Source organism: Mus musculus, chromosome 18 (genome assembly GCF_000001635.26).
Source record: "Mus musculus strain C57BL/6J chromosome 18, GRCm38.p6 C57BL/6J".
Lineage (NCBI taxonomy): Eukaryota > Metazoa > Chordata > Mammalia > Rodentia > Muridae > Mus > Mus musculus.
In genome coordinates, this window is record NC_000084.6 from 42,325,390 (window position 1) to 42,337,807 (window position 12,418).

The 12,418-nt window shown below is 38.9% G+C and overlaps 1 protein-coding gene across 4 annotated transcripts in view; it reads left to right on the plus strand.

Moving 5' to 3' along the window:
* The window catches only part of Rbm27 (RNA binding motif protein 27), a 66,338-nt gene that overhangs the window by 50,185 nt on the left and 3,735 nt on the right, over positions 1-12,418 (plus strand). For 3 of the 4 annotated variants that reach the window (XM_006525863.3, XM_017317887.2, NM_172626.2), the window contains 6 exons: positions 516-635; positions 1,775-1,849; positions 1,965-2,129; positions 7,391-7,495; positions 7,820-8,008; positions 11,574-11,684. In XM_006525863.3, coding sequence (XP_006525926.1) covers positions 516-635; positions 1,775-1,849; positions 1,965-2,129; positions 7,391-7,495; positions 7,820-8,008; positions 11,574-11,684 — 765 coding nt within the window. The remainder of the gene's footprint in view (positions 1-515; positions 636-1,774; positions 1,850-1,964; positions 2,130-7,390; positions 7,496-7,819; positions 8,009-11,573; positions 11,685-12,418) is intronic. The other variant, XM_006525864.3, reaches the window with a different exon arrangement.

The window sequence follows — 12,418 nt, forward strand, 5'->3', positions numbered from 1 at the left end:
AGGAACTGATATCCTAAAGTGAAGTATATCTATCTATACAGTAAAATGTATTTAACTTTACAAAGGAAAGGTATTTTTTTATGTGTATCATAAAGTGGTTTTTAGGTCATAGTAAACTGAGCAAAATGAGCAAAATAATCCAGCATGTGCCAGGCCCTGGGCTTACATCTCTAGCATCATCCTACCCACCCGAAGAAGAGAAAGAAAACTGTCTGCTTTTCCTTGAATGAAAGAAAGAAAAAAGTTAGATGGGTTTGGTAGCACACACCTTTAAGTACCAGCACTGGGGAGGCAGAGGCAGGTGGATCTCTCTGAGTTCAAGACCAGCTGATCTAAAAATTGAGTTCCAGGACAACCACGATTACACAGAAAGAAATCCTGTCTCTAGTAGAAGCAGCTATTCTAAAAATGATTTTTAAACATTCTTAATATTTAATTTAATCATACTTATGCATTTATTGTTTTTGTTTTTTGGGTTTTTGTTTTTGTTTTTTGTTTTTTTGTAAATGTTTTAGGTATTTTCTACTCCAGGCCATCCAAAAACAATTTACAGCTCTTCAAACTTAAAGGCACCTTCAAAACTTTGTTCAGGGTCTAAATCTCATGATGTTCAAGAAGTTCTTAAGAAGAAACAGGTAATAGCTACCATTCTTCTGCACCTATGCTAACACCTTTACATTCCCATCAGGCTGTGCGTTCTCTTCCATTTAATACACTTAAAAATGATGAACAACTCCCAAAAAATGCTTCACAGTTACCTTCAGTGCCACATTTAATAGATAGGCTTTGGTTCTGAGTATTAAGCTGAGGGCCTTGAGTACACTAAACACATAATCACTGAACTATAACCACGAATGTTTTTTATATTTCTTTTTGGGTAGGGCCAGGTTCGAGACAGTGTTTCTCTGTGTCAGGCTGGCCTCTGGGATTAAAGGCATACACCACCACATTTCTTTTTTTTTTTTCATTCAAGGAAGAAAAGCGACAATTTTACTTTCTTCTTGGGGTGGGTGGGATGATGATACTAGGAATGGAGCCCAGGGCCTGGCACACGCTGGATAAGTGGTTTACCACTGAGCCACACCCCCAGCACAGAGTATCTTCAAATTCTTTTTTTAAAGTCAGGTAAAATTTCACAGAAGTGTAACATGTTTATGAGCCATTTTAAATCATTTAGGATTTAAGCTGTTTACATTGGGATTTTCAGTAAAAACACATATTTATATATACTGTCTCCATAGGGAGATTTAATTCCCAGGAGGGTAGAAACAAAATGTTCCAGGCAAAAATTTTTGAGTCCCGATCATTCCTAATATGAGGTGTATCTCCTACTTTAAAACCTGAAGCTTCAGGAATAAGGGTTTGACCTATCATACTGGAAGTCAAAACAGTTTGCTTTTCTTTAAAGATGCAAAGAATAGCTATAAATCACACAATTTACTGGAATTGTTGGGAAAATAAATTCAAAGGTTTCAGTTTTGATTTTAGGAGTTTTGTTTTGTTTTGTTTTGTTTTGTTTTGTTTTTAGACAGGTTCTTCTTGTATAGCCCCGGCTGATCTCCAATTCACCTCCAGTTCGTGATCTCTTTTGCTTCAGTCGTTTGAGTCCTGGGCTTATAGACATGTTCTAGCCACATTGTATACCCCACCTGCCACTTTCATCATTTTTGATTTAGGGAGGAAAGTCCAGTTTAGAGAGGAAAAAATGAGTTGGGAATGTATAATTAGATTTTTTTTTTAATCCATTACTGACTTCTTTGTTTACCTTACTCAGGAAGCAATGAAGTTACAGCAAGACATGAGGAAAAAGAAACAAGAAATGTTGGAAAAGCAGATAGAATGCCAGAAGGTACTCAAGGAATCCTTTGCATTCTGGAATGGTCTATAAAACTGATTTACAAAGTTAAAATTGTAAGGCTTAGATTTGCCAAATATAGGCTTAGTTTTTCCTGGTTATTTTGTAGATGCTGATTTCTAAACTAGAAAAGAACAAAAACATGAAACCAGAAGAAAGAGCAAATATAATGAAGACCTTGAAAGAACTGGGAGAGAAGATCTCACAATTGAAAGATGAATTAAAAACATCTTCTACAGTCTCCACACCGTCCAAAGTAAAGACAAAAACAGAGGTATCTAATTGCATTTCTCCCCTAGCATCTTTACAGAACATCTATAATGTGCTTAGTACTTTGAGAGTACAGTGCAACCCACAGGCAGCCATGATGGTAGCTGGTAAATGAGGAGTGAGATCAGCAAGCAGTTAGGCAGTCTGTTTTTACTGATGTGATGTAAGCTCTTTGAGAAAGGTTTAAAATCCTACGTGGACAAATGTGCTGGGCTAGAACCCAGGGCTACATGCATTTTTAAACAGTTGCTGTACCAGTGAGTATACACAAGCCCTAATGATCTGTTGGTCTGGACGTTTACATTTTTAAAGGCCTAAAAGTTTATTTAGTTTTCAGGGAAGATGTGGTTTTTTTTTTTTGGTTTGGGGGAGGTATCTTTGTTTATCTGTGTGGTTTGTTTGAAACAGTTTCATTCAAAAGCCTAGGCTGGTGTTGAATTTGTTATTCTCCTGCCTCAGGCTGAGTATTAAGTGTGGTCATTACAGACATGTGCTACTATAATGTGGGATAATTTTTTTAAAAAAATTTCTTTTTTTTTTTTGAGATAGAGTCTCATGTATCTAGGCTGGTCTCAAACTCATATGGTCAAGGCTAGCCTTGTACTTTCCCTCCTACTCCCACCTCCACAGTACTGATGCCATTAACACATGTCATCTCACTCAGTGTATTCAGTGCTGGGAACTGAACTAGGTAGGGCCTTGTGTATGCCTAGCAAGCTCACTTTGCTGAGCTACACCCCTAGCACACATAACTTTATTTAAATTAAAGTTTTACTTGTCTGTGTTAAAAGAGAAATTAATAAAATGTAAAAAGGAAAGAAATTTCCTATTTCAGTTATGCTATGATCCCTTACTAATCAAACACACATTGATTTTGACAAGAGTATAGATGTAACCTGTTTTTTTTTTTTTTTTTTTTTTTTTTTGGTGGGGGTGGGGGGTGGGTTTGAGACAGGGTTTCTCTGTGTAGCCCTGGAACTCACTCTGTAGACCAGGCTGGCCTTGAACTCAGGAATCTGCCTACCTCTGCTTCCCAAGTCCTGGGATTGCGTGTGCTACCACTGCCCAGCTAGATGTGACATGTTCAATAAAAGAATAATTAGAAATTCTGGATCCAGTTATTCCTAATTTTATTGGTTTGTCCATTTTTTTACCCTAGGAGAGCACTTTTGTATAAGATTTCATTGTATCATGCATTGAAATTTTTTTTAGGTTACTTTCAGCCCTTGAAGAAATGGGAGTAAGCTTATTACATATACATTTATATATAAACATAACATATATAGTATATTTGAAATCATTCTATTATTAATTTAAGAATAAATTATTGGGCAGCTGAGATGACTCACTGTGGTATGATGCACAGCATAAGAATCTAAGTTCTTAGGGAATTGAGAGAGATATTAAGGAAAAGTAATTGTTGCTTCCTGTTATTTTTGTTGTTAGAGTTGGGATTCTGTTCTTGTGGCTGTCTTCTTTTAGGTTTGTTAAAGGATTACTTTCTTGCTTTTTCTAGGGTGTAGTATCCATCCTTGTGTTGGTATTTCCCCTTTATTATCCTGTGAAGGGCTGGATTCGTGGAAAGATGTTGTGTGAATTTGGTTTTGTCATGCAATACTTTGGTTTCTCCATCTATGGTAATTGAGAGTTTTGCTGAGTATAGTAGCCTGGGCTGGCATTTGTGTTCTCTTAGGGTCTGTATAACATCTGTCCAGGATCTTCTGGCTTTCATAGTCTCTGGTGAGAAGTCTGGTGTAATTCTAATAGGCTTGCCTTTATATGTTACTTGACCTTTTTCCCTTACTGCTTTTAATATTCTATCTTTATTTAGTGCATTTGTTGTTCTGATTATTATGTGTCGGGAGGAATTTCTTTTCTGGTCCAGTCTATTTGGAGTTCTGTAGGCTTCTTGTATGTTCATGGGCATCTCTTTCTTTAGGTTTGGGAAGTTTTCTTCTATAATTTTGTTGAAGATATTTACTGGCCCTTTAAGTTGAAAATCTTCATTCTCATCTATACCTATTATCCTTAGGTTTGGTCTTCTTATTGTGTCCTGGATTTCCTGGATGTTTTGAGTTAGGATCCTTTTGCATTTTGCATTTTCTTTGATTGATCAGATAGGGGACTAATACCTAATATATATAAAGAACTCAAGAAGATGGACTCCAGAAAATCAAATAACCCTATTAAAAAATGGGGTACAGAGCTAAACAAAAGAATTCTCAACTAAGGAGTACCCAATGGCTGAGAAGCACCTGAAAAAATGTTCAACATCCTCAATCATAATGGAAATGCAAATCAAAACAACCCTGAGGTTCCACCTCACACCAGTCAGAATGGCTAAGATCAAAAATTCAGGTGACAGCCAATGCGGGCGAGGATGTGGAGAAAGAGGAGCACTCCTCCATTATAGGTGGGATTGCAAGCTGATACAGCCACTCTGGAAATCAGTCTGGCGGTTCCTCAGAAAATTGAACATAGTACTACCGGAAGATCCAGCAACACCTCTCCTGGGCATATACCCAGAAGATGTTCCAACTTGTAATAAGGATACGTGCTCGACTATGTTCATAGCAGCCTTATTTATAATAGCCAGAAGCTGGAAAGAACCCAGATGTCCCTCAATAGAGGGATGGATATAGAAAATGTGGTACATTTACACAATGGAGTACTACTCAGCTATTAAAAACAATGAATTTATGAAATTCTTAGGCAAATGGATGGATCTGGAGGATATCATCCTGAGTGAGGTAACCCAATCACAAAAGAACACACATGATATGCACTCAGTGATAAGCAGATATTAGCCCAGAAACTTAGAATACTCAAGATACAATTTGCAAAACACATGAAACTCAAGAAGAAGGAAGACCAAAGTGTGGATACTTCGTTCCTTCTTAGAATGGGGAACAAAATACCCATGGTAGGAATTACAGAGACAAAGTTCAGAGCTGAGACTGAAGGAAGGACCACCAGAGTCTGCGCCACCTGGGGATCCATCCCATATACAACCACCAAACCCAGACACTATTGCATATGCCAGAAAGATTTTGCTGACAGGACCCTGATAGAGCTATCTCTTGTGAGGCTATGCCCAGTGCCTGGCAAATACAGAAGTGGATGCTCACAGTCATCTGTTGGATGGAACACAGGGCCCCTAATGGAGGACCTAGAGAAAATAACCAAGGAGCTAAAAGGGTCTGCATCCCCATAGGAGGATCAACTATATGAACTAACCGGTACCCCCTGGAGCTGTGTCTCTAGTTGCATATGTAGCAGAGGGTGGCCTAGTCGGCCATCATTGGGAAGAGAGGGCCCTTGGTCTGGCAAAGATCATATGCCCCAGTCCAGGGGAATGTCAGGGCCAGGAAGCAGGAGTGGGTGGGTTGGGGAGCAGGGTGGGGGAGTATAGGGGGCTTTGGGGATAGCATTTGAAATGTAAATGAAGAAAATATCTAATAAAAAAAGAAAAAAAGGGGGCTGGAGAGATGGCTCAGCAGTTAAGAGCACTGACTGCTCTTCCAAAGGTCCTGAGTTCAATTCCCAGCAACCACATGGTGGCTCACAACCATCTGGAATGAGATCTGATGCCCTCTTCTGGTGTTTCTGAAGACAGCTACAGTGTACTTAGATATAATAAATAAATAAATCTTTTAAAAAAAAAAGAAAAAAAAAAGAATCTTAAGTTCTTCTCACAGGAGAACCCACATGGTGTTAGGAGAGGAATGATTCCCACTGGTTGTCCTCTGAGCACCACAAATGTATAGTGTCACATGTCCATGCTAAATAAATACCTGGGTCTGTTTGTCTGAAACACTAAATCTTCAGTGGAACTTCTCTTGAAAGCTGGATGTAGAAAAGCACTTGTACTTCCAGTACTGGGAGCAGAAGCAGGAAAAGGAGAAGCTCACAACCAGTCCTAGCTATGCAGTGAGCTCCCAGCCAGTGTGTTATAGCCAAGGAGGGTAACCCACATTTCTGTAAGGGGAAAAAGAAAGCTTTGAAAGGTATGGGTCCAGGTGCTGGAAAGACAGCTCAATGTTAAGAGCAGTTGCTACTCTTGAGGAAGACCCAGGTTTTGTAACTACATGACAGCTCACAACCATCTGTAATTTCAGATACACGTAATCCTATGCCCTCTTCTTACCTCTCTGAGCACCAGGCACATACATCTAAGCATACAAAACACACAAATAAAACTAAAAAGAAAAATCTTTTAAAATGCAATTTAGATATATAAATTATGTTTCCTTTAGTTCCAGCAGGTACATATGGCTTTCTCCCTCCTTCCCTGCCTACCTTTCTTCTGTCCTCCCTCCCTCCCTCCCTCCCTCCCTCCCTCCCTCCCTTCCTTCTGTCCTTTCTCCCTTTCTCCCTCCCTCTCCCTCTCTCTCTCTCTCTCTCTCTCTCTCTCTCTAAAAGAGGGTCTTTGGTTATTACTCGGGTTGGCCACAAACTTGTAGGCTTTAGTGATCCTTTCAACTCAGCTTTCTATTTATTTTAAATGGGACTATAGGCATGTGTCACCATACCCAGCCAGATGTGCCTCTTGCAAGTTACAGGGGGCTACAGAAAGAGCTTGATGGTTAGGAATGAATACTGTTCTAGAGACCCAAGCTCTCTTCCCAGCACCACATCAGGTGGCTCCCAACTGCCTTTTCAACAGGATCAACACCATCTTCTGACCTTAAAGACTATGCAAACCCCAAACAGATGTGCACACATACATACAATGAAAAATAAAGAGCATGAGAGGGAACAGAAGTCTTCCACAGCTACTTCAAACCGATAATTTGTCTCATACAAAAAGAGAGAGTGGCCATAATAGAGCACCAGCCTGAAATTAATTCTCTACTGTTCTTTATTTATACTGTTGTACTTTTTAAATTAATTCATTTAATTGTTTTAAAGACAAGATTTCACTCACTCAGGAGTGGCTCTAATTTTAGACAGGCCTGCTTTAACCTCTGATTACTGGGATTATAGGTGTAAGCCATACTACTGGTCTTTTGTAAAGTTAATAAATACTTTCTATATAATTTTTATTTGATTAGTTGCATTTCATTTGTGACGCTTTATTATGTGAAAAGTTAACCCTTTGCCTTTCCAGCAGAATCATCATGCTGACTGTGTTTACAGTATGCCTATGAGGGTTAATTTCCTTTGAGCATTTTGCAAAGGAGCACATCATTATGTAGCTATAATGCTCTGAATAAGATATTAGTAGTTACCTAATCTCTTCCTTCCCTCTTTTGTTTTTCCCAGGCCCAGAAGGAGTTGTTGGACACAGAGTTGGACCTCCACAAGAGGCTCTCTTCAGGAGAAGATACAACAGAATTACGTAAAAAGCTCAGTCAGTTACAAGTTGAGGTGAGAGTTAACTCGCATAACATCTCAGAAAATAGATTTTCGCTCTTACCCTTTTACACTCTTGCCTTTCTCTTGCCTCTTGCCCCCTTACTCCCAATTCCCTAACCCCCTCTCTCCACGTGGCCATGGCCAGCCCCCATTTCTCTATTCTCTCCTTCTCTCTACCTTTCTCTGCCTCTGCTACCCTCTTAACTCCCCTACCCATGCCCTGAATAAACGCTATTCTATAAAAAAAAAAGAAAAAAAAAGAAAATAGATTTTCTCTTTATGTACTTATGAAGGATTAATCTAACAATGTATATTACCTCTGATTTTTTTATTTAGGCTGCAAGATTAGGTATTTTACCTGTGGGGAGAGGAAAGACCATATCCTCTCAAGGCCGAGGAAGAGGCAGGGGTCGAGGAAGAGGGAGGGGCTCACTGAATCACATGGTGGTGGATCACCGCCCCAAAGCTCTCCCAGGTGGAGGATTCATTGAGGAGGAAAAAGATGAGTTGCTTCAGCATTTCTCAGTAAGTTTTTAATGTAACTCATACTAACTCTTAAAAAGAATGCACTCAGCACTTTGTTTACCACTGTCTATAAATATCAAATTATTTCTAGGTTAGAAATGTTAGTTGTTAAAACACAACTTTTATCAAGTTCTTATTAATGTACTTTTGAAGGTCAGAAAGTAGGTTTTACTTCGATGTTTCGTAATAATTTACATAAACATGTTTGTAGTGGCATGGTGTTCCAAAGCCATATTTGATCTTAGGATTATTTCACAGCTTTCCAGGTATTTCTAGGTAAAAAAATGAAAGTAATCTGGAATAGAGGCAAAACTCAAATTATTAGGTAGTAAACATGTTTATTCTTTATATAGTGTCAACAGAGCTATAAATAGAGATCAGCTACAACAGATAAACGTGCAGTATATTCATTCTCTTTCCAGCCATTCACTAATTCATTTGGTAAATAGTCCTGAATTAGAGTTTCATAAATGGGTTCATGTAATATGAAATGACTATAAGTATAAAAAACATGTGAAATTTTATACAGTAAAGTCTCCTTTAAAATTTTAGACAGTTTCAAGTATCCCAGGTTGGCCCCAGACTCCCATGCAAACAAGGACAACCTTGCATCTCTTTTTCCTTTTTTTTTAAAGATTTATTTATTTATTTTATGTATGTGCATATACTGTCAATGTCTTCAGACACACCAGAAGAGAGCATGAGATTCCATTACAGATGGTTGTGAGCCACCATGTGGTTGCTGGGAATTGATCTCAAGACCTTTGAAAAAGCAGTTGGTGCACTTAACTACTGAGTCATCTTTCCAGCCGTAGCCTTGCATTTCTGATCTTCCAAACACTTGGATCACAGGCATGTGTGTACATGTACCTGATTTTGGGTGTTGGTGGCAATTTAACCAAGGAGCTTGTTCGTCCTAGGCAACCACTATACAGGTTGAGCCTCCCCAGTCTCCAGTGAAAGTCTTTTCTTCAGATTCAAAACCAAATTTTAAACTGCCCATCATGATTACACGGCTGACAAGTACTGCAGCCATGATAACCAGGTCTACCCAGACCTAGGCAACTTTTTACAATTTACATTATTTATGTGGGGTCAGGAGGAATGCATGTATCACAGCATGCATGTACAGATCAAAGAACAACTTTCAGTTGGTTCTCTCTCTTCTATCTTTGTGGCCATCCAACCTGGTCACAAGTACTTTATCTATTAAGCCATTTCACTGCCACCCCCACTCCACTCCTCTGACATCTTGAGAAAAATATTTCAACTCTATTCTATGTTAAAGGTTGTGAGGCAAATCTTAATGCCCAAAGGCTTCACTCTCATTAAAATGTATACAGATGGGGCTGGGGAGATGGCTCATTGGTTGAAAACGTGAGAACTGAGTTGAGATCCTTAGCAGCCATGTAAAAGCTAGGCCAGCAGCGTGCATCTGCAGTGTCAGTGCTAGGGCAACAGAGACAAACCCTGAGGCTTTCTGGCAACTAAGCTAGGCAGTTGTTGAACTCAGGCTTCAGAGAGAACTCCTGTCTCAAAAAAATAAGAAAATACATCAAGAAAGATACCAGTGTCAGCCTGAGTTTTCCACAAGCAAATACACATCTGAACACATATAGATATATAAAAACTAAACATAATATGTAATATAAAATAAATATGTAATATATAGTCCAGGTTATCCTCAACATAGGTACATATATCTTAATAGTATGTATCAAAAATTGGCAGATTTGGGGCCTAGAGAAATGGCCCAGCAGTTAAGAGCATTTCCTGCTTTCTTTCTTTTGGGGGGGCATAGATGGGATGGGGGTTGAGATGGGGGTCTCTCTACATAGCACTGGTTCTTCTAAAACTATGTAGACCAGGCTGGCCTCAAACTTACAGAGACCCTCCTGTCTTTGCTTCCTCAGTGCTGGGATTCTTTTTTATTTGTGTTCTTTTTGAGACAAAGTCTCTTTTTATAAAAGTGTTGGCTGTCCTAGAACTCACCTTGTAGACCGGACTAGTCTGAAACTCACAGAGATCTGTCTGCTTCAGTCTCCTGATTGCTGACGTTAAAAGTGTACACCACTTCACCCATCTTAAAGTCATATTCTTGAAGAGTCTAGAAGCATGACGGGGCCTGTAGCTCTAGTAGCACCAAGGATCTGCTTCTGGCTTCACGTGGGCACCTGTAGTCTCAAGGCATAAGCTCACAGACCCACATATGCATGCATATACATGAAAAAAGTAAATGCTGGTAGACTTGTTCTATAAAGAGCCAAGTTGTAAAATATTAGAGGGTTTTTAGCCTATAAGTGGTCTCTGTCATGCTTTCTCTCTTTTCCCTGTTTGTACTTTTCTTTCCTCTTCTAGACCTTTCCCTTCCCCTTCCTTCCCTTTTGCTCAATTGCTTTTCCTTTTTGTTTTCACACTTTGTTGTCTTGTAGCCTTTGTAGTTTGTTGAGAAGGTCTCATGAGGTTCAGGCTACCCTCTCAAGTCCACTCTATAGCCAAAATTTCCTTAGATCTCTTAATCATCCTGCCTCCTAGTGCTAAGCTTATGGCTGTACACCACTACCACAGCCTTTGTTTGATTTTTAAGATTGGTTTCACTCTATAACTCAGGTAGCCTACAACTCACAATATATAACTTAGGCTTATTTCAAATTCATAAAATCCTTTTCTCAGCATCCTAGTAACAGTCTTCCTAACAAGCTTCCGTACCTCCCTCATCCTGACACACATCCAGGGAAATGTTTTCTTTTCATTGACTTTGCTGAGAAGTATTTAGAAAATTGTACTGAGGATTAGGGCTAGGGATGTAACTCTGGTGGACACTTAGATAGTGTGTACACGATCCTGGATTCAACCCATGGAACTACTTGGTGTTGAGGCTTAGTGAAAGAAACAGGGTTTTACCATGGCTGGGAGGGACAATGGCTCTTTCTTTTAAAGACTAGGTTTCATTCTGTAGTTCAGACGTATTTGGAACTCACAGTGTAGCCAGGGTGAACTTGGAATAATCCTCTGTCTCAGACTTTTGGGTGCTGGGATTACAGGTGTGAGACATCAGGCCCAGCTCTCACTTGCATTTATTGTGTGCATTGTGAGCTAGGGAATTCTGAGCATTTGAGAAAAGAAAGTGAACATGGTGGTACACATCAGTAGTCCTACTGCTTGGTAAGCTGAGGCAGGAAGGTTGAGAGTTCAAAGTCAACCTAGGCGCTATCTATCAAGGCCCTGTCTCTAGAAAAGAAAGTTATGGGGAGAAAATAGAGTTATCAGATAAGCTGAGAAATGCAGTGTAGCGACTGAGATGATTCATCTCAGAAATGATACAATTTTAAGGTTTGATAAGTAAATACCAAGTCACTGAATGAGGATACTATTTGCTATCCTCAAGTCACTTTGCTCAGTAGTGTCATGACTATAAAACATAGGGACCAAATATAGGCGTGTCTTAGCTGAAAAAGACCCTGGTTGACAGATTGTTTCCCTCCACTTTTTAAGTAGCACTGTTTGAAAAAATCCTTAGTAAAGATGAGTATGTACTTACGTGTTCTTCTAAAATGTACTTTAGGCTACAAACCAAGCATCAAAATTCAAAGACCGTCGGCTACAGATCTCATGGCATAAGCCCAAGGTACCATCTATATCTACTGAGACCGAGGAAGAGGAAGTCAAAGAAGAGGTAAAGTCAACTATTAAAATAAGATCTGAGGCACAGCACTGCCTTCTGTTTCTCTTTATGTCAAGTACTATGCATATAGAATAGTGTCACTTTCCTTTTAGTAGGTTAGCTAAAACTAGCCTACAGGTAATAATTAGCCTCTTAAAATATGAGAAATAAGTTTGCCTTTTATTTTTGTCTTCTAATTAGTTTATTCAAAGAATATTCAGCCCTACAGTGTAAATTATTTCTGACTTTATAATCTTGCTTTTAAAAGAATCAAGTTTTTCTTGTTAGTGACTGTGGTCTATATGGACAAGTTTCCATAACAAAAGCAGAAATGTTCCCAAATTAGGAAGAAAGTAAATCTTGGCACCTTGATGATATTTGTGGATATTTCTTCTTTGTGTCAAACTGTAAATTTTCATATAAGATGTGGAATGTTGGTGTCATGGGAGAAGTTAGTATATCCAAGCATATTCATTCCTCACAAATCAATGATAGATATCCCAGGAAAAATTGGGGAAATTACTAATTTTCCTCACTTTTGTTAATGGAATAAAGTTAGTTTTCATTAATTTTTTTTATAATTTACAGTGGAAACCTCCAATAATGTTTTTAATTTAAACAGGATAAATAGTAATTAGTCTGTCAGATGTGTTCTGGGATGTGGGTAGGAGAAATGGGTTAAACAAAAGTACAGAGTCACAGCCTGACAGGAAGCATAATCTCTAGTCCTCCATTAGGGAGTTAGC